Source organism: Camelus bactrianus, chromosome 1 (genome assembly GCF_048773025.1).
Source record: "Camelus bactrianus isolate YW-2024 breed Bactrian camel chromosome 1, ASM4877302v1, whole genome shotgun sequence".
In the NCBI taxonomy this organism is placed as follows: domain Eukaryota; kingdom Metazoa; phylum Chordata; class Mammalia; order Artiodactyla; family Camelidae; genus Camelus; species Camelus bactrianus.
The window spans coordinates 78,272,256-78,297,385 of NC_133539.1; the positions used below are offsets into that span (position 1 = coordinate 78,272,256).

A 25,130-nucleotide genomic window follows, 5' to 3' on the forward strand; every position below is an offset into this window, starting at 1 on the left:
GACTATAAGTTATCCAAGGATTCCATGCAGCAGTTATATTTTTTCTTTTTAAGACTTCTTGACAAAATATTCAATGTAGTATTCAAATTTCATGCGTTAAAACTATGTCGTGATATTTTACAAAGCAAAGATAAGCAATGCTCTTCAGGCCCAAACTTGACGTGGTTTGTTATTCTGCATTCAAAATAAAGTATCTCATTTATTTGAGCTTTCAGTTTTAAATGAAAAAATATGGTCAGGGAATTTATTTTATCATATTCATACATAAGGCATTTTTCTCCATGATGATTAATATTTGTCATGTTAAACAGAAGATAGGACGATTATATTCAGATAATATGGTAAAAATCTGTACTTCCAAATTTTATGATATACAGTTCTGGTATTTTCTTCATATCTCCCATTATACCTAAGTATAAATGTGTCTACTTTATATCATACTATGACAATAATAGCTAACATTTATTGAATGCTTTCTTAACTGCCAGTCACTTTACATGGTTTATATCATTTCTTCTCCAGAACAACCACCTGAGGTACTATTATTATTCTCCTTATACAAATGAGGACATTGAGGCTTAAAGAACTGAAGTTACCAACCCCTCCAGGTGTTTAACTAGTAAGGAAGGTTGATAGTCTGGGCTCTGGAAGTATGCTTTCTGAGGAATGGGGAAGTGGGTGATAAGGGTGTTGCTAACAGTGTTTCATACCCATTAAGGAGTTGCTGAAAAATGTTTCTTCATAAAACTGCATTATTTAGCTTGTCTTTCAGACACAAAATAATGCTTAACAGAAAACTCTAAAATTTATCAACTGTATTGAAATAAAGACAAATCCCCTTTTCACAAAAAAAATGGCAGACCCAATCTGACCACCTATATTAAATATGAATTGTTCCCTTTCCTTTTCTGTATCTGCAGGGGTTTCACAAAGGACAAAAGAAATTATTGCACTGGAATTACATAAAGTCATATATTCTATTTATAAAACTGACTAGACATTGGCAGCACTCTTTCTCAATGTCTTTAACATTATGATGATATTATAGTTGATATTTACCTTTTAATAAAAATATAAATCTCTATTTGTTCCCTGAAGCTAACCTCACTCATGCTAAATTATTTATGTATCCATTTTAATATGTATTTTGCATCTGACAGAACAACTCTCCTTAGGACCATTTTACTGACCCACCTGTCATTATGATAGGGTAAACAATGTCACCTTTCCAGTGCACAGTGAATTACAAAGAAGATGCAAAGTACACCATCCATCATGCTGGCACTAAGTAGGTTTTCAGAGTAGATCTCAGATATCACAAATGCTGTTTAGACTGTTACCAGAAAGCAAAAATTGGAAGTATATACAAAACGGCCCTATGATGGATAGGACAGCTCTTCAAAGAAAAGGGACACGCCTCTTCCACAAATGACCCTGTCAAAAGCAGAAGCAGTGGGGAGCTTTGCTGGCAGGCAGACTAGAATAATTTAAGAACTTGTTAATGGCTCTGCCTGGGAGAAATTCATGCAGACACAATGTACTCAAAATCAAAAAGTAGGTAGGCCTGAATCATCAGCAGCAACCTCTCAAGTTTGATTTGAATTAGGAAATAGTCTGAAGAGACAGAATAACCACAAATGTCCTCTTAATTAGAATATATGAGTTTCAGTAATAAATCTGTCTAAAACATGTATATAAAATATATGCAATATTCTATGTGCGTATAGTCACCTTGAAATTGCTTTGCTTTTGAAAATAAGACTAATATAGTAAAGATTTTAAAAAATCAGTAAGTTATTATATCCTTTGTTGACATAAATATTTAAATTAGTATGTACTGAGTGTAATATATCTGAATTATTAATATAATTCTAAAAATACTTATTGCCAGTGTCTTCATCTAATTTGCATGGTTAATTTCTTAAATTATGTTCTTCAAATACAAGGTGTTTGCTTTATCCATGATTGCATTGTAGTTCTTTTCACACTACTCCCTTTTATCTAGGCCTAATATTTCAAACATGGAGCACACTTCTATATCTATAGCTGACTTTATTTCTCCCTTTTAACAGCTATTTTATTTTAAATCTTTTTCAACACTTCTTTATTAAAAATGGTAGTGTTTTATTGAAGTATAGTTGATTTATAATATATTAGCTTCAGGTATATAACACAGTGATTTAATACTTTTTATAGATTATACTCCATTTAAAGTTATTATAAAATACTGGCTATATTCCCTGTGCTGTACAATAGATCCCTGAGGCTTATTTATTTTATACATAGTAATTTGTACCTCCGAATCCCCTGTCTTGGCCTTCTCCCCCATCCTCTCCTCACTGGTGATTGCTAGTTGTTTTCTGTATTTGTAAGTCTATTTCTATTTTGTTATATTCATTCATTTGTTGTATTTTTTAGATTCCACCTATAAGTGATATATCAGAATATTTTTCTTCTCAGTCTGATTTATTTCACTAGGCAGAATACCCTCTAGGTCTATCCATGATGTTGCAAATGGCAAACTTACATTCTTTTTTATGGCTGAATAATATTCTTGTGTGTGTGTGTGTGTGTGTGTGAGAGAGAGAGAGAGAGAGAGAGAGAGAGAGAGAGAGAGAGAGAGAGAGAGAGAGAGAGAGAAATAATGCTACTATGAACACTGGGGTGAGTGTACCTTTTTGAATTATGTACCCAGGAGTGGAAATGTGAAATCATATGGTTCTATTTTTGGTTTTTTGAGGAACCTCCACACTGTTTTCCATAGTGGCTGCACAAATTTACAATCCCACCAAGAGTGTACTAGGGTTCCATGACTTATGACTTCACCAACATTTAAGTACTTCCATGATTCTGTAGTACAGCTTGTTTTTGTTTTGTATGAAACAAATACAGTTTAAACACTTATAACTGATAAGATAAATGTAAAAAACCCTCAGAGATATGGTTACATAGGAATATAAACAATCCAGGGGGCCAGGGGATTATTAAAGACTTCTATCCTGAGGAAACAGAGTCACAAGTTACAGTTCCATGTCTTTTCCATATCACGTCAAGCAATAATGAATGTCTGTCAGAGAAAATTGAAAAGCAAATAGATGGGGATGATTCCAAGGACCCACTCAAGCTTCTGGGGCTTTGTTGTTGCCCTGTATTTTGGACATGATTTTGTTTATGGAAGGAGATAACTGTGCTATACTTGAATTAACTGGGATAAAGAAGAACCTGGAAATGTGTGGGGCTTATGCAGGGTTGGAAACGTAAGAGAAAATATGGGGGGTGATTTTAGACTCTTGCCTTGAGACCAAAGCTTTCTGAACCAAAGACAGAATGCTAGCAGTGCCCCTTTATTTCTGTTAATACACAGATGCATTTCCATTATTGCCTATTAGACATAGTGTATACTAACCAAATCAACTCACACGAGTCCTTTGCTAGAAATACTGCAGACATTTAATATTATGTTAAGTTTTAATTAATGAAAAGGCTTTTCAAGGTGGTGCTGCTTATATGAAGTTCTTCTGCTAAAAGTCAGAGAATGTTTCAACTCTGAACAAAATCAATGTCAAAGCATCAGTTAACTGCCCCTCCTATGCCAGCCCCTCAAAATTAAAAAAAATTAGGAACAACCATGTATTTCTGTAATGTAACTTTCAATAATTTCAATTACATTAATCAGCATTAATAGTAAGTTAGATTCTTAAAAAAAAATCTATGCCAATAATTAACAAATATTTCATTCATACAAAATAAGGAAATCTACAGTTTTATAAAACACTGAATGTGACTTAAAGAAATGGAAAGATATCCCATGTTCTTGGATTGGAATAATTAATATTGTTAAAATGGCCATACTACCTCAAGCAATCTACAGATTTAATGTGATCTCTATCAAATTGCCAAGACATTTTTCACAGAACTAGAACAAATAATTCTAAAATTTATATGGAATCACAAAAGATCCAGAATTGCCAAAGCAACAATGAAGAAAAAGAATGAAGCTGGAAGAATAACCCTCCTAGACTTCAGACAATACTACAGAGCTACAGTAATCAAAACAGTATGGTATTGGTACAAAAACAGACATATGGGTCAATGGAACATAATAGAGAGCCCAGAAATGAACCCACAGACTTTTGGTCAATTAATATTTGACAAAGGAGTCAATAACATACAATGGAGTAAAGACAGTCTTTTCAGCAAATGGTATTGGGATAACTGGCCAGCTGCATGTAAATCAATGAAGTTAGAATACTCCCTCACGCCATACACAGAGATAAACTTAAAACAGCTTAAAGACTTAAACAAGACAAGACACTGTAAATCTCTTAGAAGAAAACATTTGGCAAAAAATTATTTGATATAAATCTTAGCAATGTTCTCCTAGGGCAATCTACCCAGGTAATAGAAATAAAAGTAAAAATAAACAAATGGGCCCTAATTAAACTTACAAGCTTTTGCACAGAAAAGGGAACCATAAGCAAAATGAAAAAACCTATAGAATGGAAGAAAATATTTGCAAAAGATGAAACTGACAAGGGCTTAATTTCCAGAATGTGTAAACAGCTCATATAGCTTAATAAAGAAAAAACAAACAACCCAATCCAAAAATGGACAGAAGACCTAAACAAGCAATTCTCCAATGAAGACATACAAATGGCCAATAGGCACATGAAAAAATGCTCAATAATCGTTAATTATCAGAGAAATGCAAATCAAAACTATAATGAGGTCTCACCTCACACCAGTCAGAATGAGCATCATTCAAAAATCCACAAATGATAAATGCTCAGAAGGGTGTGGAGAAAAGGGAACACTGTTGGTGGAAATGTAGTTTGGTGCAGCCGCTATGGAAAACAGTATGGAGATTCCTCAAAAGACTAAAAAGAGACTTACCATTTGATCTAGCAATCCCACTCCTAGGCATAGATCCAGAGGGGACTTTAATTCAAAAAGACACCTGAATCCCAATGTTCAAAGCAGCACTATTTATAATAGCCAAGACAGGGAAGCAACTTAAATGTTCATCAATAGACCACTGGATAAAGAAGATGTGGTATATTTATACAATGGAATACTACTCAGCCATAAAAAAGAATAAAATAATGCCATTTGCAGGAACATGGATGGATCTGGTGGTTGTCATTCTAAGTGAAATAAGCCAGAAAGAGAAAGAAAAATACCATATGATATCACTTATATATGGAATCTAAAAAAAAAAAAAAAAAGACAAACTTATTTACAAAACAGAAACATACTGATGGACATAGAAAACAAACTTACGGTTACTGGGAGGTGGAAGGTAAGGGAGGGAAGGGATAAATTGGGAGTTTGAGATTTGCAGATACTAATATATATATAAACTAGATAAATAATAAACTCATACTGTATAGCACAGGGAACTATATTCAATATTTTGTATTAACTTATGGTGAAAAACAATATGAAAATGAATATATATATATATGTTGATGTAAGGCTGAGATACTGTGTTGCACACCAGAAACTGACACAACACTGTAAACTGACTATACTTCAATAAATATATATATATATATTGTATATATATATATATATACACACACACACATATATATATACACAAAAAATGATACTTTTAAATGGAGGTGGAAAAATTTGCCTATATAAAGGAAGCTAGTAACCAATTAAAAACTATGTATCTAAATGCTATATTGTCCTTATCATGGGCTAAGCTCTATCCTCCAAAATTTACATATATTAAGTAATTTAATTCTTGCAACAAGCTTATAAAATTGGAACTATTATTATCCCCACTACAGAGATGAGAAAACTCAACCCTAGATGCTTACTTCGCAGTGGATAATTGGGGAGCTGAGATTTGAAACTAATCCATGAAGCTCCAGAAGCCAGACACTTAACCACAATGCCAAAAACTCAGCACACCAAAACCCAGCAAACCCCAAAAGAGTAAAGCAGTAACTCACAACTGGTCCCTCGTTTGTATATTTTCCATTAAGAAAACAGAAACACTGCATTTCAGATCTTAAATGTGTGGATAATCACATCAATTCTCCACTTCCTTTCCTGTGAGCATACAGTCTCAAACACAACTGCCTCCACTTCTGTTCTTTCTGTCCATATCGATCTATTAAAATGTGCCTCTTCAGAACCAAAGAATGAAATGAACTTGCACTACATGGACAAGGCAAAACGTCAATGACTCAGTCACACATTCAACACTTAGGAATTAAATTTTTCTAGTGTGTTTTCACTTTTAAAATATGACAAGAAAAGGGTCAGGCAATTCAAATCTTCCTTCCCCTTCCCTGGCAGCTCCACACTGAGAACACTGAATGGCTACTTTTGTATGTCGCATTCTTGCCAGTTAGTTCAATTTAGATGAAAGCTGTTGTTTCCTAATTCCATTTCACTGTAAATGACAGAGACAAATGGTCATATTACCTCGAGAGTTCCTTTGGCAGAATAGGCAGCATATGAGTAGAGCGGATCTTGGCTGCTGTGTTTCCTGGCTTCTTGGCTGCAAGGCTGGCCATTAGGATGAAAGCATTGGCCACTGCTTCTCAGAGTCACAGAGCTGGGAGAAGGGCCTGGCAGATTAAGCAGCACAGAGTAATTTACAAACTGTACATCTTCTAGGCCCAAAGAAGTCCACTGAGTCTTAATCTTCTTTGAAATTTCCATGTCATCTTCACTTTTATATAGTTGTACCAAATTTCTGAAAGAAATTTAAAAAGTATGCTCTAAAAAATGGGAAAATCTTTATTCTTTTGAGTTATGATTGTTCAGTATATGAATTATTATTAATAGATGTCGGATATGAAAGATGAATGAGACAGGACATTACATAAGAAACTCAGAGTTTGGTAGAGGTGATGAGCTTGTAAGGAAATTATATAAAATCAAAGCAGAATGAATTAAATTCTTAAATTAAGAACTAATAAAGCACTGTGGGACTACAGAGCAGAGAGCAATTGATGCCAACCAGTTCTTTCATTGGTTCTGGTCCTTCTATTGACATCAACATAATCCGTTTAAAACCCAGCTCCAAAACTAGGAGTCATGCTGACTGAGACAAGATTACATATACGGCGATGTGATTAATTCATAGCCACTGCTATTTAAAATGATTCAGAGAGATTTCTTTTCTCCTCTAGCCAGTTAACAGATGGGCGTAAGTCCACCAGTGAGTGGGCAAGACTTTTATTCTGCCGTTTCTTTTATTAGTCTCAGGTTCAAAATGTTTTATGATGTAAGCAACACAACAAAACATTAAATGTTTCAAAATGTGTATGTTATACAACACGACCTCAAAAGATAAATAAAATACTTCTGTAGGGGCTCTAGTGAAGAATTAGTAATTTGTTCCAATGCTGAAAAATTTCTAAATATTATCCAGTGCTAAGCTAACATTACTGAGTAAAGGATCTGTGTATTCTCTATTTCACTTTCAATTTAAACAATATGTCCTTTTTGTATTACAACTTCTTTTTTTAATGCTATGAAAAACTGAATAAAGAATGTATAACATATAAAAATTATGAAGAATAATGGAAGAATGACCCAGCCTAGTAAGCATAACACCTCCAATACTATTGAAAGCCCCTAGATACTCTATTCCATCACTCACTCTGGCCCCAGGATAATCACCAATCTGGTTTTTTTGGGGGGGTGGGGGGGGCGGTTCTTCTTGTCTTTTTTATAGATTTAATATATATGCATGTATAAGTCCTTAATAATTCATTCCTTAGGCTTTATGGATTTTTACCTTTATACAATTGGTATCTTATATACGTATTCTTTTTTTTTTTTTTTTACATATACTGACATACGACATTATGTAAGTTTAAAGCACATAACATCATGATTTGATACTTATATATTGCAAATGATTACCATCATAGCATTAGCTAATTCCTTCATCACATAACTATCATTATTTTCTGTGGTGAAAATATTAACAATCTACTCTCTTAGCAACTTACGATATGATGATTATAGTAAATATTTGTATTCTTTTGTGATTTCTTTACTCAGGATTATATTTCTGAGATTCCTCTAGGTATATTTATCAATTTCCTAAGATAAGTATTTTTAAATTACTTTGTTTTTTATGATTGCAAACAATGATGCATTCATCATTCTTATCCATGTTTCCTAGAAGACATATGTCAGAATTTCTCTAGGGAAGGAATTACTGCTCCATAGGGTATGTGCTTGTGCAACTTTAATCATAAATGCCAAAATGCTTCTTTAAAAGGTTCTGATTATACTCCTGCCAGCTCTGCATGAATTATTCCTCCATTCCTCACCAATAGCTGGTGCTGTTCAGTATTTTATTTTACTTTATATTCTTACCAAGGGTAGTGGGTATTAAATTGTGTACCATTATTTGTTTAACTCACAAATACTGTCACTGGGTTGCAAGGTATGCTGAATAGTTTTCCAAAGTTTTCTGTACTACCGGCATTATTTAAAAGGTCCTATTTTCAGAGTACCTAATTTTTGCAGTCCAAAAAAGGTAAAATTGTGGGGGAAGAGTATAGCTCAAGTGGTAGAGTGCATGTTCAGTAACCAAGAGGTCAGGGGTTCAAACTCCAGTACCTCCTCCAAGAAGAGATCAATGAAGAAACCTAATTACCTACCCTTCAAAAAACAAACAAACAAGCCAAAATGGGTACAACTGTGTCCCACTGTGGGTTTAATTTGCATTTCCATGATGACTAATAAAGAGCTTTTCATGTATTATTTAGCCCTCCATGTTCCCTTTCCATGCAGTGACTGACTGTGTCCATTCACCACATTCATGGAAGTCTTTATATAGTCTGGATAGTTTTTCTTTTAGCTCATATATATTCTACTTATCTTCTCCAGTTTTTGGCTTCTCTTTCATTTTCAATGTCATGTTTTAGGGTGATTAAAAGTTTATAATCTTAATGCCCATGGTTTTCAATATAATGGTTTGCATTTTTCTGATGTGCTTACAAAATCCTTCTGAAATGTGAAGTAATGAAGTTATTCTCATAACAGTTTTAAAGAATTCAGTTTTTCACATTTCAGTGTCTACCCAGAATGGGGGTGTGTGGGTGTGTGTGTGTGTGAGGTAGGAATGCATGGAATATTACTTTTTTTTTTTTTCTGAATCACCCTAGTTCCCTTTGTCACATTCTTCATTCATGTGCAATGACAGTTGTCATATATAAATTTCTATATGTGTGTGGGTCTGACTGGGCTCCTTAATCAATTCCATTAGACTTTTGATCCATATCCACAATGATACTCTATTTTCATTACTATTACCACAGAATATGCCTTAATATTCAGAATGGCAAGCCCTCCTATTTGTTCTTCCTCAAGAACATCTTCATTATTTTTTTCACCTCTGTATTCACTTTCTCGATCTGTTCTTTCGGAGAACTTGAATATAATAATTTTTGAAAAATAGGTATTATTCTTAAACTACAAATTGTCTGTACTTGACGTTCTTATTATGGGAGAACTATGAACTGCCGAGTCAATGTCTTTAATGCTGTAAGAATTTTTATTAGTTCTTCTTTGAATAACAGCTCTTTCCCTGCTTTCTGTGTCACTTGCTATTAATCCTTAAAGTTCTAGCTTTGCGGTTTCACCACTTGCCACAGTACTTTATTCCAAGTTTTGTTTCCCTTGCTGATTTCTCTCTGTCCTGTCTGCTCGGAATACCAGTGCTTTAATGGAGATGTGTGATACTGTATGCATCCTCTATGTGTTTTTCATAATATCTACTTAAAAATACCAAAAACAGAAGTGCACCAAATTGAGCACCTAACTCCTTATATAGGTAAAACGTGATTTCTCTGTAAGTTCTGACTGCTATTCCCACATCTAAGATGGAAAAAAATCTGGATAAGCAGCTAAGAATTATGACTCAAGTTCCTGCTTCTCCTATGGACTTACATTGTAGGTATTTGTTCAAAATTTATTTATATATCATTTTAGACATTATCTCTACCTGATAGAGATCATCTTATTAAATCTTGTATAATAAGGTGGTTGACTGGATGGAAGGGGACATGTACTATAGTAGTCTGAAGAATAAAACTATTTCAACAAAAATGCATCCTAAAAGATATTAAAGCTTTGGTATACACATGGCTATAAAATACTGGTCTTTAAAAATGTTGGAGGAAACATAATTTCTTAATAAATATTGCCTAACATTCCACATAATTAATAATCACCAGTTCAAGCCCAGTCTTCCTAAGATTACGTTTTAATTCTGCTGCCTTTAAAACTGTAGTTTAAATTTATCCAATTGTTTACTTCAGTCTTACCTCTTGCACTCCCCCAGCAAAAAAAAAAAAAAAAACAAAAAACAAACTAAAGAAGCTATATGAGTTCTATGGTCTGAAATTATGTATCCTTTAAATCTAAATTATTTTGAAGAAATCAGTTTTATTGATACAAATGGTTTGGTCAAGTGATTCTATTCATTAATCACTTTGAATTACTAAGAATATTAAAATGTCTAAATTTGAGAATTTCTAGTTTTCTGACCTTTTTCCCCTCAGTACTTTGGGATTTATGGTGAACAATTCTGCTATAATGAGGCAGTTTGCTATATTCAAAGAGAAATGTTATGAAATAATTAACTGCAGTATAATCTCAATTTACTAATTTCAAAAAAAAGCTGCAAAACTAGGAGTATGTCACCTAAAATCACCAAGTATTTGACCAAAAGTTTTGCTCTGCCTTAATTTTTAGAAAAGGAGATTGCATGGGCCAGTAGTTTTGGCAGGAAGCAAAATGAACTGTCATGCCTGAGACTTGAATTTGGAAGTAACTTTGGCATTAGTGTTTCATTGGCCAGTAGAGACTGGAAATGGGAGGATTTTGGCTTTTGTAGACAAAATTCTGTTTCTATCAGTGTTCAACACCTGCTACTGGATGAGCCACAGAACAGCACTGGTGTTAGAACTGGAGGAAGCGACGCATGTGGTATTCCAAGCACTAGAGTGAGTGCCAAGATTACACTGTAAATGAACGAGGAAAGCAAGCACCTAAAGAAACACACAAGCATTACACAGAAAACAAACAGCACGCTTAGTAAGGGCCACTGAGATTTTCTTGTGTGTGTATACAATAACCTACACACACACCCCTACCATACCAGTGGATATTTCTCACATATTGAAAAGTCAAAAGTTTATTAAGGTTGTTATTTGATTTGGTATTCAATGTAGTTAATAAAATTATTTGAATCATGTGTTATATGTATAGTAAATTGAAAGACTCTATAGTGTGAACTGACTTCTCATCTCTTAATTTTGTTTTAGAAACAGTAAGACTGAAATGCATGGTAAAACTTTATCACACACGATAGCAAGAAATTAAATGGTTAGGAGGGAAAGGCAACATCACCTCATCTTCCCTGCCAGGCAGTCATTATTACCATGCCAACTGAAAGCATACTTATTCAACTACTTCCTTCCTTCTAAAGTAACATACTAACAGCAAATCATGTATTGAACCTCTACCACAGAGCCTGAAAACATTGTGCGTAATGGTCTTATAGAAAGAGTCTCATGTAATGACTGTTACCATTCTAGAGATAAGAAATTTTAGGGTTAGGTAATGTAATCAAGATGTAAAATGTCCCAGATTAAATAGGTCAGATTTCTACTCCACTACTTTGTACTTTAGATTTCCACTCTATGGCACTGCTGTTTAGAAGGAGCAGTCTTCCAAACTTAGATGCTTTCCAAGAGCAATAAAAATGTTGAATGTTATAAAGCACAGAACCGGGGTAAAATAAGAAAAAAATAGATGATGTGAGGTTAGAGGAAAGCAATCCTTATGCTCATGGAAAAATAAGACTTAGGGAAATCTAAGTAAGTTTTCAAGAATACAATAGCTCAAACCACAGAGTTTGAGAACCACCAGACCGAGAAGAGAAAACTGCTCCTTACCTACTTCATTTAAAAAAAAAAAAAAAAAAAAAAAGTAGCACAGAGGTAGATTAACCTAAAGAGATCTTAATAGCTGCCTCTCCTTGTGATCAAAGAAAATATGATGCACAGTCGTCTGCACTTGCAAGTTACAGAAAGCATGCGGATGGGCGTGCTGATCTCCAGCTAAGTCTCCTGCATAAAGCTGGTACTCCAACAAAACTTGATTCATTAACTTGGTATTACTTTTAACCTTATATTATACTATTACTTATAACTTTATATTATATTATATTATACAAACAGTAAAATAAACTTGACTAAATGCCAGGTCATGCAGAAATAAAATGAACTGCCAATATATCTGTTACTACCTGAATCAGACCAAAAAAGAAACAAACAAACAAACTCAAGACTCAAGTGATGCAACTCAATTTTTTTCATCCTTGCTCATGTTAGTACAGGAGTAGTTTCATCCTGGTTAATAAGGAGTGCACATTTGGATTGCAGGAAAAAAATACAGTAGTATGTTATGATGAAGCATTTAAAAATATATTTTAGAAAGAAGAAATGTGACTGAACAAAATGAAGGTTAATACAATTCATGGAGGCTAATAAGCTTTTATAGAATGTACCAGTCCTGAACATAACGTTATACTTACTGTTAATAATACCTGAGATCTTTTCTCCGTTTTTCAGGGAAAATAGTCGTCAAAGGTCACTTTCTGATTAAGTCACCTTAATCATCTAAACTAAACCTCAAAGTTGATTCACAAAATGGACAAGTTAATCCAATCAGTAAGAAGTAAGTCTTCAATTTCATCTGCTTGATTCTCTAATGCAATGACATAAACTTAGATGGTACCGAAACTTACATGGTTTCTTGTTTTAAATAGTCACTACCCTATGATCCAATGAATAAATACTGGGAGAAGCATACTCCATTTCAGTAAGATCCTAACAAAAATTATTTATTTTCATACTTCAGAACAAGCATATTTACTGAGAATCTTTTAAAGTACCTAAAACACTAACATGATTCCCTTTTCTTGGCATTAACACAAAATTATTAATGTATTTTACTAATCTTAAAAAGTAAACTTTTTAAGAACAAATCTTTTAATATATCCTGAAATTCCAACTAGTTTCTTGTGCCTAGTAAATGGGAATCACAGCAAATAATCAGTAAATACTTTTTATTAATTATACTGTTAAGACCATATTAAAAATATAATTTTAACATGATACATACTTATTTCAGTTTATTTTTAATATAGCAAATTAAATCTAGAGTAGTCCTGCAAGGCTGACTAAAACAAAAGTAATTTTATATAATGAGAGGAATCAATATATTTTAAAAATAATTTTTAGATATTGTCTTTCTGTGACACTGCAAATAGATTAAAGCTACTGTCAGAACAATGAATTATAATGTTTATCTCAAGACAACAATCAAAATCAGCAAGAATTTAAGTGTTTCTCATCAATTGTTAATCAAGACTACCTTCCTTCACAGGCAGATTCATTTCAGCACTCGAGAGTGAAATCTTCTCTATTAAGTCATACCCATTACATGACAAGTTGCATAAATAATGAGAAAAACAACTGTTAATACACCTAACTTTATGAAATGCATTCAAATCAATCTGTAGAGATGTCTGGTCATTGGAAGTCATGACAGTATGGAAAAAAAAAAGGAAAATGAAAAGTAAATGTTAAAATGATAGAAAACGAGTTTTGACAAGAAAAGCATATTGCACGTTGAGATATTTGAATAAGCTGTCATTTAAGAGCTCCATCTCTATTGTATACATGAAGAAAAAAAACAAAAAGGCTTTTGCTAGACGAGAAATGAGCAGCATTGATGTTGATATATTTCTGACATACACTATTCCTAGTGGGCCAGAACCTCATCTACTGAATCTCATAAATAACCCAGGATAATTGGACAACACTGTCAATAGAAGATTGGTAGATGGTAAGTGGGTAGGGTTGGGGGTGGGAGAGATGGGAGCTTTGGGAGGAGCTGGATCTAGAATAGAAAGATTGTCAATTATGGATTCAGGAAAAGGGGGCTTACATTTCTGGTCTTCACATATAAACTAGATGACCTTGTGCATATCACTATATTTTTCAATTTAGTTTCCATATTGTAATGTGTTGAACAATAATATGCTATGTTTTTTTCTGAGAGCATTAAGTGAGATAACATACGCAAAGTGCTCAGCACAATCTCTAGCACCTCCAGGGACATAATAAAGCTTATTTTGCTTTCTCTCCTCCTTTCCTAGATGAGCCATCCCACGTACTAAAACAAGAAGAACAGCATCTACGTTAGTATAAGGACTGCATCAGAATATACACATGGACTTAATTTGATTCATGGTTGGAAATACAAAACCCTATTGTTATCTTTCTCTTTTTCTGAGAGAGTTCATGATATTGGAATATATCGACACATATTTGAATTCCAGACACTGGATTCATTTTGTAACATATTTTCTTTCTCCCCTATAGGTCATTAAAAGTTAAGGATAAGAGCACAATGACAAAGTTAAGTTTAGAAAGATCTCAGATTATTGATTACTTATTCTTCATAGAAAAATTAAAACCATCTCCCTTTAAAAGTATATTTTAAATTACATCAGCAATGTGTATTTACTGGAGGAAAAAAATAGAACACACAGATAAGCAAAACATTTAACAAAAGAACATGAGAGAATGATCTCAACAAGAAAACACTCTCCTGGTAATTAAAAAAACTGTTATTACCAGTTGGCAAAATTGGACTTGCAATTCAAACGTTTTTTTAAAATAAATACCCGCAATAGTTACAGCCCTTATACAGTCACCACCACCCATGTTCTGAGCATTTGCTTTATGCTAACCACTGTTTTAGGTGGGTGACAATCATAAGCTCAAATCCTGCACACAAAATTTAAAATTACATTACAATTGGCCTAGAAAAAAAAAATTGAATCCCCAAGTTTTAAGAAAGGATATCTAGAAATTTGTCTCTGTGCCCTGGCCCTATCCAAATAGCTTTACCTCATGAGGCAACTTTCATCATCCAGAAATCCTTGAACTGTGGTCCCCCAAACTCTTAGGGAACCTGTGGCTCCTTAAGGGCCCCCTTCAGGGATCTATGAGGTCATCACAATTATTTTCATAATAATACTAAGACACTACTTGCCTTTTTCACTGTGTTCAAATGCACACTAATGGTATAAAGAAACAGTGGACATAACTGCTGGCCTTTTGGTACAAACAAGGACAGTGGCAACAAACTTAACTAATAGTCACTGAATTCTCTACTACTATCCACTAGCAGAAAAAGCAAGTTTCACTTAAGAGTAACATTGCTGAAACTTTGAAACTTACTAATTTTAGTAAGTCTCAAACTTTTAGCATACATCTTTTTAATCATTTTTGTTTTGGAATCAGGAAACACACAGCACGTCTGTGCAGACAGAAATGGAACGGTCTTCAGAAGAAGTGTGCATGTGAGTTGTGAACTGATTTAGTATTTCTGTTCATGAAACACCATTTCTACTTGAGAGAATTATGGACAGATGAACAACGGCAGATCAGACGTGAGTACCTGGGAGACATTTCTCCAACATAAGCAAAGTGGGACTATAAGAAAATAACAGTTTTTGTTGCTGATAAAAATATTCAAGCTTTTGAATAAAAAATAGAATTATGGAAAATTTGCATTTGTCACAATGAACTTTACAGATTTCTAAAGCAAAAAAAAATACTTCTGATGAGATCAGTGGTAACGTGAATAAATGTGTTTTTTTAAATGTCATGTAAAGGAATATGTCAACATTGAGAAGATCTGCATTATTCAGTGAAATGGTATTTTCCAAATGGGCAATGTAAAAGGCACCCAATTAAAATGTAAGACTGGCCATCTTATTTTAATATAATAAAGTGTAAAAAGTTTACTGGCATAATTTCAGGTTCCACATTGTAAGCAACTATTAAGTAACTACCACTCATGTTTTCATATAATTTTGAATAGCCACAACTACCTGGAAAAGTTTTTAAAATATATCACCCTTTTCCAAATATATATGTAAATAAGGCGACATTTCCTCTGTATATTTCAACTAAAACATATCTCAACAGGCTGACTACAAAAGCAGATATGAGGGCCCAGCAGTCTACTATTAAGCCAGACGTTAAAGATACTTTTAAAAAGTATAGAACACCACCCCACTTCTCAATTTTTCTTTGAAAGATAGTTTTTTAAATAAAATGTTTTATTTTTGTTATGTGTTATGGCATTTTTATTATTTTTAAATAAATTAATAGATCTTTAAAATTTTTTCTCAGTTTTAATCCTAGTATATTCAGTATAGACATAGAAAACCTTCAAACTCTTAGGAGATCTCAATAATGTTGAAGATTGCAAAGGAGTTCTGTGACCAGAACATTTGACAACCACTGCTCTAGTCCATGTTTAAGATGGTAACGGGAAATGGCTAAATAATAAGCATTTCCCAGGCCCTCAACACTCCCAGTTAATGAAGGCTGGCAGAGCAAGCTGACAGCACCCAGGCTGGAGGACAGAGAAGCGAGCCAAGTTTCAGAGAACTGGAAGCTTTCCAGTAAGAACAGAGACGGTGAACATTTGTTAAAGCTAGGTAAAAGATGTCTTTGTGTGTGTGTATGTGTTCACACTCCTGAATGCACACTGGTGATACTAATCCAGTCGATGAAAACACAAAAGGCTAATGTGCTCCCAGATCAAGGGAAAAACAAACTACTTTTATCACAATATCTACTGTGCACAAGGAAACAAAAAAGCTCCCATCGGGAAAAATCTGGCCAAAACTTTAACTTCTTTGGCAACTGGTCAAATCTCACTTTGTACCATCCCATACATATTTTTTGGACTTTGCCATTAGATACTTATTTTTTATTCTCACATTCATTTTTCCCTCCAAAAATAACCACTGAGTATCTATGTGTGGCAGTCACTGTGTGTATTGCAACTAAGTGATTAAATAGTGATTCAATCAGACAGACAAGGCTCCCTGATACCTAGTTAAGTGAGGTAGGATTTGAAACTTGTAGAAACAATTTGAAATTACAAAGAAGATGGGCAAATTCACAATCACATATGGAAATTTTAACAAACTTCTCTCAGTAGCTGATAGAATAAGCAGAAAAAGATAAGTTAGGGAATAGATGACTTGAGTAACATTTTTTAGAAATGACCAATGTGACATACATAGAAAACCATACCCAATGACTTTGTAAATGCACATGGAATATTTACCAAAATTGCCCATGTAGTAGGCCATAAATCAAGTCTCAACAAACTTCAAAACACTAAAATTATACAGACTGTATGCTATGAAGACAGTAAAATTAGGCTAGGAACCAATAACAAAAGTATAAGCAGAAATTCCAGTTGCTTGGAAATTAGATAATTCCTCTTAGTAACTAATAAGTCATGAAATTAAAATAGAAATAGGGAATATTTTAAATGAATGATAATGAAAATACAACATCACAGCATTTATGGGAAGCAGCTAAAGCAGTGCTGAGAGAAAAATGTATTGCCTGAAACAAATACTTAAGAAGAAGTCAGTGACTTAGCTTCAATTTCAAAAAATGAGAAAAGTATTGAAATAAACTCAAATGAAATTTTAAAGAAGGAAATGACAGAAAATAGCAAATGACTGAAATAGAAAACAAATGTACAAAAGAAAAAATCCTATGGACTTTCTGATATGCATTTTGGCTATTTTTTTAATAACCCATGAGTTTTCAATAGATATTCTTTTAATAAATATCCTTTAATTATCTAATAGGGAATATCTCTATGATACATAAATATTATTTAATATTTATAGTCCATTTACATAATATAAGAATTATATAATATAGGAAATAACTAAAAAGTATGTTTCATCTTATCTTAAAAATTTAGCCAGCAAAGAACTGAATATACCATGCTAATTTCAGCAACTTGGTCAGGCTCTTTAAACACAGTTAAATTAACACAGATATTACCCATTCATGCTCCCCTGCCTTTCCTTACTCTTCACCATTTTTATGGCTTCTATATACACAAACTATGATTCACTACCTCTCATGAGCAAGTAGGTTTGGAATTTCCTGGCAAACTCCAATGAAGACAAAAACCAAAAGGTAATAGAAGGAGAAGTGTAAGAGAAATAAACTAATTCTTTGGAGTCCACTACTCCAAATCATTGTTTTAATTCCTGGAACATGGGCACAAGCTTATTTTCATATAGGTTCATGGTTTCTTAGGCCACACAATGTTTAAATAGGTATATAGTTAAAACTAGAGCTCTGATTTTTCTTAGTCACACACTGTTCTTTTCACAACCATAATGGTATTACATAATTATATTGAAATCTGTTAAGCTAACTGTGAGAAATAAGTACCAAACAAGCAACTTCTGTTAATTACCACATTCAGCACTACTTTTCATGGACAGTTAGCACACTATTTTTAGAGCCTTTAAAAATATATGCATATATTTCCAAATTAAATCATGCTGTTTGGGAATACTTGAACTAATTTTTGGCCCATGTGAAATTTAATTTGAGTCCTAAGCAAGAAAGTCACACAAAGCAGAGTTGCTTTTTGCTTGTTATTTTTTGAGAAACAAAGCTTTTGTGAGGATTGCAGTGAGCACATGCTGTTGCTGGGCAAGCTTTCCTCAATATTTCTCTAAAAGAACTGAAATGTCCTCATTTTTATATTCTTCTATACCTCCCTCTGTAGGTTTTGGCAGTATGCACCATGTTGGGTTGCACTCAGCACATGTATAACCAGAGATAAATGAGGAGAACAAAGCTGGTTGTTTTGCTTTTTTTTTTTTTTTCTGAATTCAATTATGTTGTAGACATAAGCCAAAAACAACAATATACAAAATACCTGAAGTATGTATGAATCAGTATTTTGGTATTCCCGTATCTTGTATTTACTAACACAACTGAAAGTTTTAAGAAATCCAGAATTGCTGGGTCTTCCTTTTTCTGGTCTCATTTTTTAGTTTGAAGATCTGGCATCACTGGTCTGGAACTCTTGCTTCTCAATCTATTGCAGCAAGGAGCACTCAGCTCTTTAAAACAGGGCATGAGCTCGGCCGTTCACTACCTACGTACCTTGGTCCCCAGCACTCATTCTATATATTTTACATCATCTAGGCCCAAGTAGGCTTTTTAGTTCTTTGACCTCTCTTCTTACAATATATATTCTAGAAAAGTAACAATTGTAAATAATTATCTACTTTTCCATGAATTTGTTGCAACTATTTACATTTCTCTTTAAATAAAGGGTATATTTTATACTCCCTTGAGGCCTCATTAAGAAGCCTTAGGTAATTCATTTTATTTCTTATAAACTGATGGAACCAACAATTATGCTAAAGAAAATGGTCACAGCAGAATTTAATTTCACTTTAATATTAATAACACTAGTATATGAGAAAAGATGGGGAATGGGAATCAGGGCATGTAATATTCATAATTGGTAATCTTTTTTTCATACGACTGCATTTATACTATTTCTTGTCATACTAAAAGTCTAAAAAGAATTTTACAAATCAAATAAGAAGCCATGCAGTACACTTGTGACAGGTTATTGGCAGGCTGGAAAATGCATTTAAGTTATCTTTGGAAAGGATGATTACAAATTGGCACTAAAATTATTCATCCATTAAGGATTTACTGACATGTCATCATGTCATATAAATTAATAGAAAAGAGATCATTCTATTTAGAGATAATTCCATTTAGCCCCACATTTTTCTCTAGGAATATGTTTATTACCACCCAGACTGTCTGTCTGACTAAACCAGTCCTCACATTCTTATTTCCTGTCTTATCCAAAAAGAATTATTTAATTATAAAAAAAAAAAAAAAGGTCAGGCCCAGGATTTGTAGATTGTTTCAAATTTTTTTCAATGGAATGACTGTAGACTGGCCTGTATGCAAGAAATCAAGGGTTGAATTGATGAATCAGGGGTACAGAGACAAACATAACCTCTAAGAATGAGCCAGGCCATCAACTAAAATGACTTCTGACCTGGTGGTTAGAAGGCATTGCTTGCAGAATTACTGAGGACAGGATTCTCAAAGGGACATTAAGGAAACCATAGAAGTGGTCTGAGATGTAGCCAGAGCCTGGTGATGAGGAATGTAACACTGGACAACGTGCAAAAAATCCAGGAAGCAGTCAATTGTCAAGTAATTAGATAGCTGGTAGCAAGACTCCTGCATGGGCTATGAATCTAGAGCAAAATTCAGTCCCTGGACAGAGACAAGAAACATAAGGCAAAGTGCCATGAAGGGAAGTGCCAAGTGATGCATCAGGACTGTGATTTAAAAGCCGGCATTTTATTAAAGAAAGGGGCATAATATTAACATGGGAGCAAAGCATGATTTTCTTGGGGACACTTCTCTGATTATTGATGAACTAGCACTAATAATAATGATGATGATTTATCAATGTGCATTTCAACCCTGGAAAGTATTTTTACTGAAACATTAGAGATGAGGAAACTGAGGTTTGGAAAGACTGGATTAATTAGAGAATCTCATATCTCCCTTTAATAGTGACTAATCTCAGAGGCTGTGATGGCAATTTGACTACATGTAGATGTCAAGTAACTTCAGCTGAAGAAAAAAAAAGTCACAGTTGCTGGGAACCACTAAATGAGCCCATGTACAGGAACACAATTTGTGTTAGCTAAAGTTGCAAACAACGTGTAAAGAATTAGTAAGCCCTATCAAAGGACAGAAGTGCATTGTTTATTTGTACATTGTGAAGTAACCACCACAACACCACCAAACATTTATGTAGAAGGATCCAAAGTAACGCCCAAGAGGTTTATACCGCTGAATTCTACGTCCTAATGGTTAGGGCTTGAATTAACAAGGCATGTGTGCAAACAGCATCATATCCTTATTAACTACATTTCATTTTGATATCTACATAGTTTAAAGTTGCCAGCCTAGTAAGAATGAGCAAAACTAGGTCAAATTTCATTCTTAATACCTGTACTACCTTCATAGGTCTATCAAATAGCACAACATGTCTGTTGTCTCTTGAAGACTCTATAAGAAAAAATGGTTTTCTCATGACAACTGATTTTTACTTTTCAGGGGTCAGCCAAAGAAGACTGATGATAAGCAATACCTTAACTCACCCAAAGCTCCAACAGGACATGAATAGATCCATCAAAACTAAATCAGTAACTGACATTTGTACAAAACATGCAATTAATCCCAAGTTTTATAGCCTCTCAAGATAAATAACTGTCAGGAAGCCAACCTTTACTAAAAGAATGTTCCATCTGAAAGACACAGAAAAAATTTCCAGCTCTGCTGTGAAAGCCAACACAATGACTGACTTCCAAGAAGGGTGTCTAACTTTTTTATTTTTATTTAAATTATGAATTAAATACATTGATTTATTAGGCAAAATGCTATCAGATAGATGGCAATAATAAACATAACTTCCATATATAAAAGCAATTTATTTCTTCTCAAAATGTCTTGATGTTTACTTCACAAAAATAATAAATTGCCTTTCAAAACAATCATGTTTTGAAATTTAGCTATTATTTAGTATTTATTTATTATAAAATATGATAACCGAGTTCTATTTTCAAATTTTTACACAGACTTTCTTCCCATTAATTTATAAAACCATTATGGAACACTGCATTTTGATTTAACCTTAAGAGTTCCCTCTTACAGTCCATAGGTAGAGAGTTGTTAAGTAAATGGGTTATTCTACTTTATACGAGACAGGGGAATACAGTAATGGGAATTCACTGGGATTCTGGAAAGAAAATGGGCCCAAATCTCTTTTCTTCCACTTATTTACTAAATAACCTAGGGCAGGTTTTTAAAGCTCTTTAAACCTCAGTTGCTTCACTGGAAAAGGATATAATAATAGAACATACATTATTAGGTTGCTCTGACTGAATATGATAATCCCCAAGAATTTATCTCAGTGACTACTCAGTTCCCATCCACTGCTCAATCCATCACACGAGTGTCTTCTGCACCTACTACGTATACTACATAAAGCACAGTATACCTATCTGGATTTCCCCCACCCGGGTCATTCGTAGACACATACCGTGCATAGGTCTCTAGCCCTTCAACAGCTGTGGATATTCACTTGATTATGATGTACCGATTAACTAGTTTCTGATTGTTGACTAGTAGGTAGCACTATCTCTTCTGTGACCTGACCCCTGATACCCTTTGAGATGAGGAAAGATTCCAGACATGGGAAGTAGAAATTGTGTTTTGACACTGTAACTTCCCTTCAACTACCTACAAAATCTCCTACTGTCTATAAGACAAAGCCCCAAACCTATTTTTCAGTATTTAGGTGTGGTAACAGCCTTGCCCCCACTTCCACTTCTACTTGGATCTACTAGAGGGCTCCCACCTATTGGATGATTCGGAGGCAGCACACCACAGCATTTAAGAACAGGGACTGGGAGACAGTCTGGTGTAAGTTCTCTTACTGTCCAGATATGAGAACTTGGATGAGTTATTAACTCAAATGCCCCATAACCATTCCCACTTCACCAAGCTGGTAACATCAAAAGTGATGTTTGCAAACTGCTTAGCACAGTGTGGGCATACCATAGCACTCAGTAAGTACTTTCCACTTAAAAGCTTGCACTTACTTCTTGCCAGAACTGCCCATCACCTGAGGCTGCCAGGATCTCTACCTGCTCCCTTCACCTGCTTCAGGAAGTCATTTCTGCATAGACCAGTCAACTCAGAGCAACCTGGCCTCCAAACACTTGGCATCTGGCTTATAAAGCACCACCCAGTCCTCAATGGTTCACTGAAACCTTGAAAATCAATAGCTCTTTTGTGACTTCCATCAAAGTCTAGAAATAAATGAGCTTTTAAATTTCTCTTACAGCAGTTCATTTCTTAGAAAGTTGACTTCAAATTATCCTCATACTGAATCAATGTTGAGTTAAGGGAGAGAATAAAGAAGGGAAGAAGGGAGGAAGGAGAGAGGGAGGGAAAAGGAAGGAGGAAGGAAGGAAGAAATTTACAGTGTATGGTGTTTCCTGATTCCTGAGGTGTATTGTTATTTCACTTGGAAATATATACTCTTTTCCCCTATGATTCCTCCAAAAGAAGTCTTTATTTTCAGAAGATTTGATATTACCCTAAAATCAAACTGTAACACAATTTAAACCAAATAGACCGTTTTAGCTTTGCTTTCTTTTATATGAGTTAATTAAATATAACTCATTTCTTCATCTTTGACTTGATTAATTAGTTCTGGTAGAGCAAAGTGATTGTCAGTTGGTAGTTCACTAGTGTGTAGATATTCCACAAAATGTATTTTAAAAAGACTACCATTGATTTGCTTTCTTCATGGGCATAGACACCATATAGGAATCTTACTGCTGAAGATAACAAAACTATTCTAGATGGATGTGTTTTATTGGTCTACTTCTACTATTATTTTTCAGAGGAGAGTAATAAAATGTCCTTTCAGTTACTCTTGTGAAAGAAAAAAAGAAACTTGGAAACAGTTATCCCACAGACATGTCTGAATCATGTCAAATATCCTGCTAAAAAATAGCCAAACTGTGGCTTTTATTGTGTTTAAGCAGAACATTTCAGCCAGTGAGCTGTCTGGCTCACAAAATAAGAAGCCTATTCTTGAATTAGGCAAATATTTTTATAAACAGACACTCATTATTTTAAGGAAAAAAAAACGTGAAAACTCAAGAGTGCTTCCTTGTGCATACGTTTTCCACTAAGAAATACCATTACACATCAAAATGTATTAACTTTATATTTAATGTGTTTGTAAATCAAGCAACTTGCAAAGATTTAAATGCACCAGATTCACTTGGCCCCAGAAAGCCTGAGGCAATATATCCTAGACCTACTTTAATGATACTGTAATTTCAGGGAATATATGACATTATATAAATATGAAAGATAATATTAGTGAGGAATCTGTAGGAATGGCCCACCTATTATTTTGTAATAAATGTTTTTAAGTACAGAATCACTCTGGTATAAAATAAAAACATGTTTCTAAAAGCAAGGCAAATAGAACATCTTTAAATAGGATATGCTAGATTCAATAGGCAGTGTCAGTCTTAGATCAAAACTAATCACTGAACTACTTCTCCTTGGATTTCTTTTATTACTTATTTCCATCTGGACTGCTTTCTACCAAACTTGCACTATTGAAATTCTGCCCATTATTCAAGTCCCTTTTCCCCAAGAGCATTTTTGAACATGTGCATAAAATGCAATAAAGACTCTGGAGTATTCTTGTTTATTTGGCGTTTTTTCCAAGGCAATTTTAATAGAGTAAATTAAAAGGTGTATCACTTTGGATTGAGGCACTCTTCCCCATCCCCCAGATTTACTGAAATAAATTGGTTTATTTCAAACATTTAATCCTTTGGCCTAATTAAGGGATTTCTATCCTGGTTAGAATATAAAGGATGCTCACAGCTAATGGGCCTTTTTGTTTAAAATGTTACATTTAATTTCCTGTGAATAAAATTTTACAACATGGAAAACACTAGATCTTATTAGTGAAACTGCAGTCAAGTATAGTAATTACAGAAAATACCAATCAATCAATCAATCAATCCTGCTCAACCTCTATAATTAGAGTAATATTTAAGTAGATAAGTTACTCATATATATTCCAATATTTCAACATTTAGAAATTTAAGTTATTTAAAAAATTACATGATAGTACAGCAGAATAGATCACTGGATTAGGAAACATGGACCTAGGGGGTAGTGTTACAGTTTTACCTTTATTACTCAATATTATATACATATACGATCATGTAAAATTAGTCATCTCATAACTTTTTTTTTTTACTTTTCCGTTTTCTTATTTTATTTTTGTCTTTTTAAATGTGACAATTTTAACGTATTTTACTATATTTACAGAATTAAGTATGTTACTGTTTATTTTCTACTTTCTTGATTTCTTCTCATAGGTTAAGACTCTTTCCCTTATTGCTATATTGAAAGTGAAAACTGCTAAATTTTTTCTAAAACCTTTCTAATAGCTTTTTTTTTTAACAGTTTGCACATGCATGTTAATCTTTCTGAAAGTTAATTTGCTTATGGTTTAAGTTAAAATTCCAAATATATGTTGGAAAAGATTGCCAGTTTTACATC

The 25,130-nt window shown here is 33.7% G+C and overlaps 1 protein-coding gene across 9 annotated transcripts in view; it reads right to left on the reverse strand.

The window, feature by feature from the left end:
- Positions 1-25,130, reverse strand: part of NAALADL2 (N-acetylated alpha-linked acidic dipeptidase like 2) — a 1,180,713-nt gene that overhangs the window by 521,140 nt on the left and 634,443 nt on the right. For all 9 annotated transcript variants that reach the window (XM_074367722.1, XM_074367706.1, XM_045511272.2 and 6 more), the window contains one exon: positions 6,442-6,715. In XM_074367722.1, the coding sequence (XP_074223823.1) occupies positions 6,442-6,715 (274 nt within the window). The remainder of the gene's footprint in view (positions 1-6,441; positions 6,716-25,130) is intronic.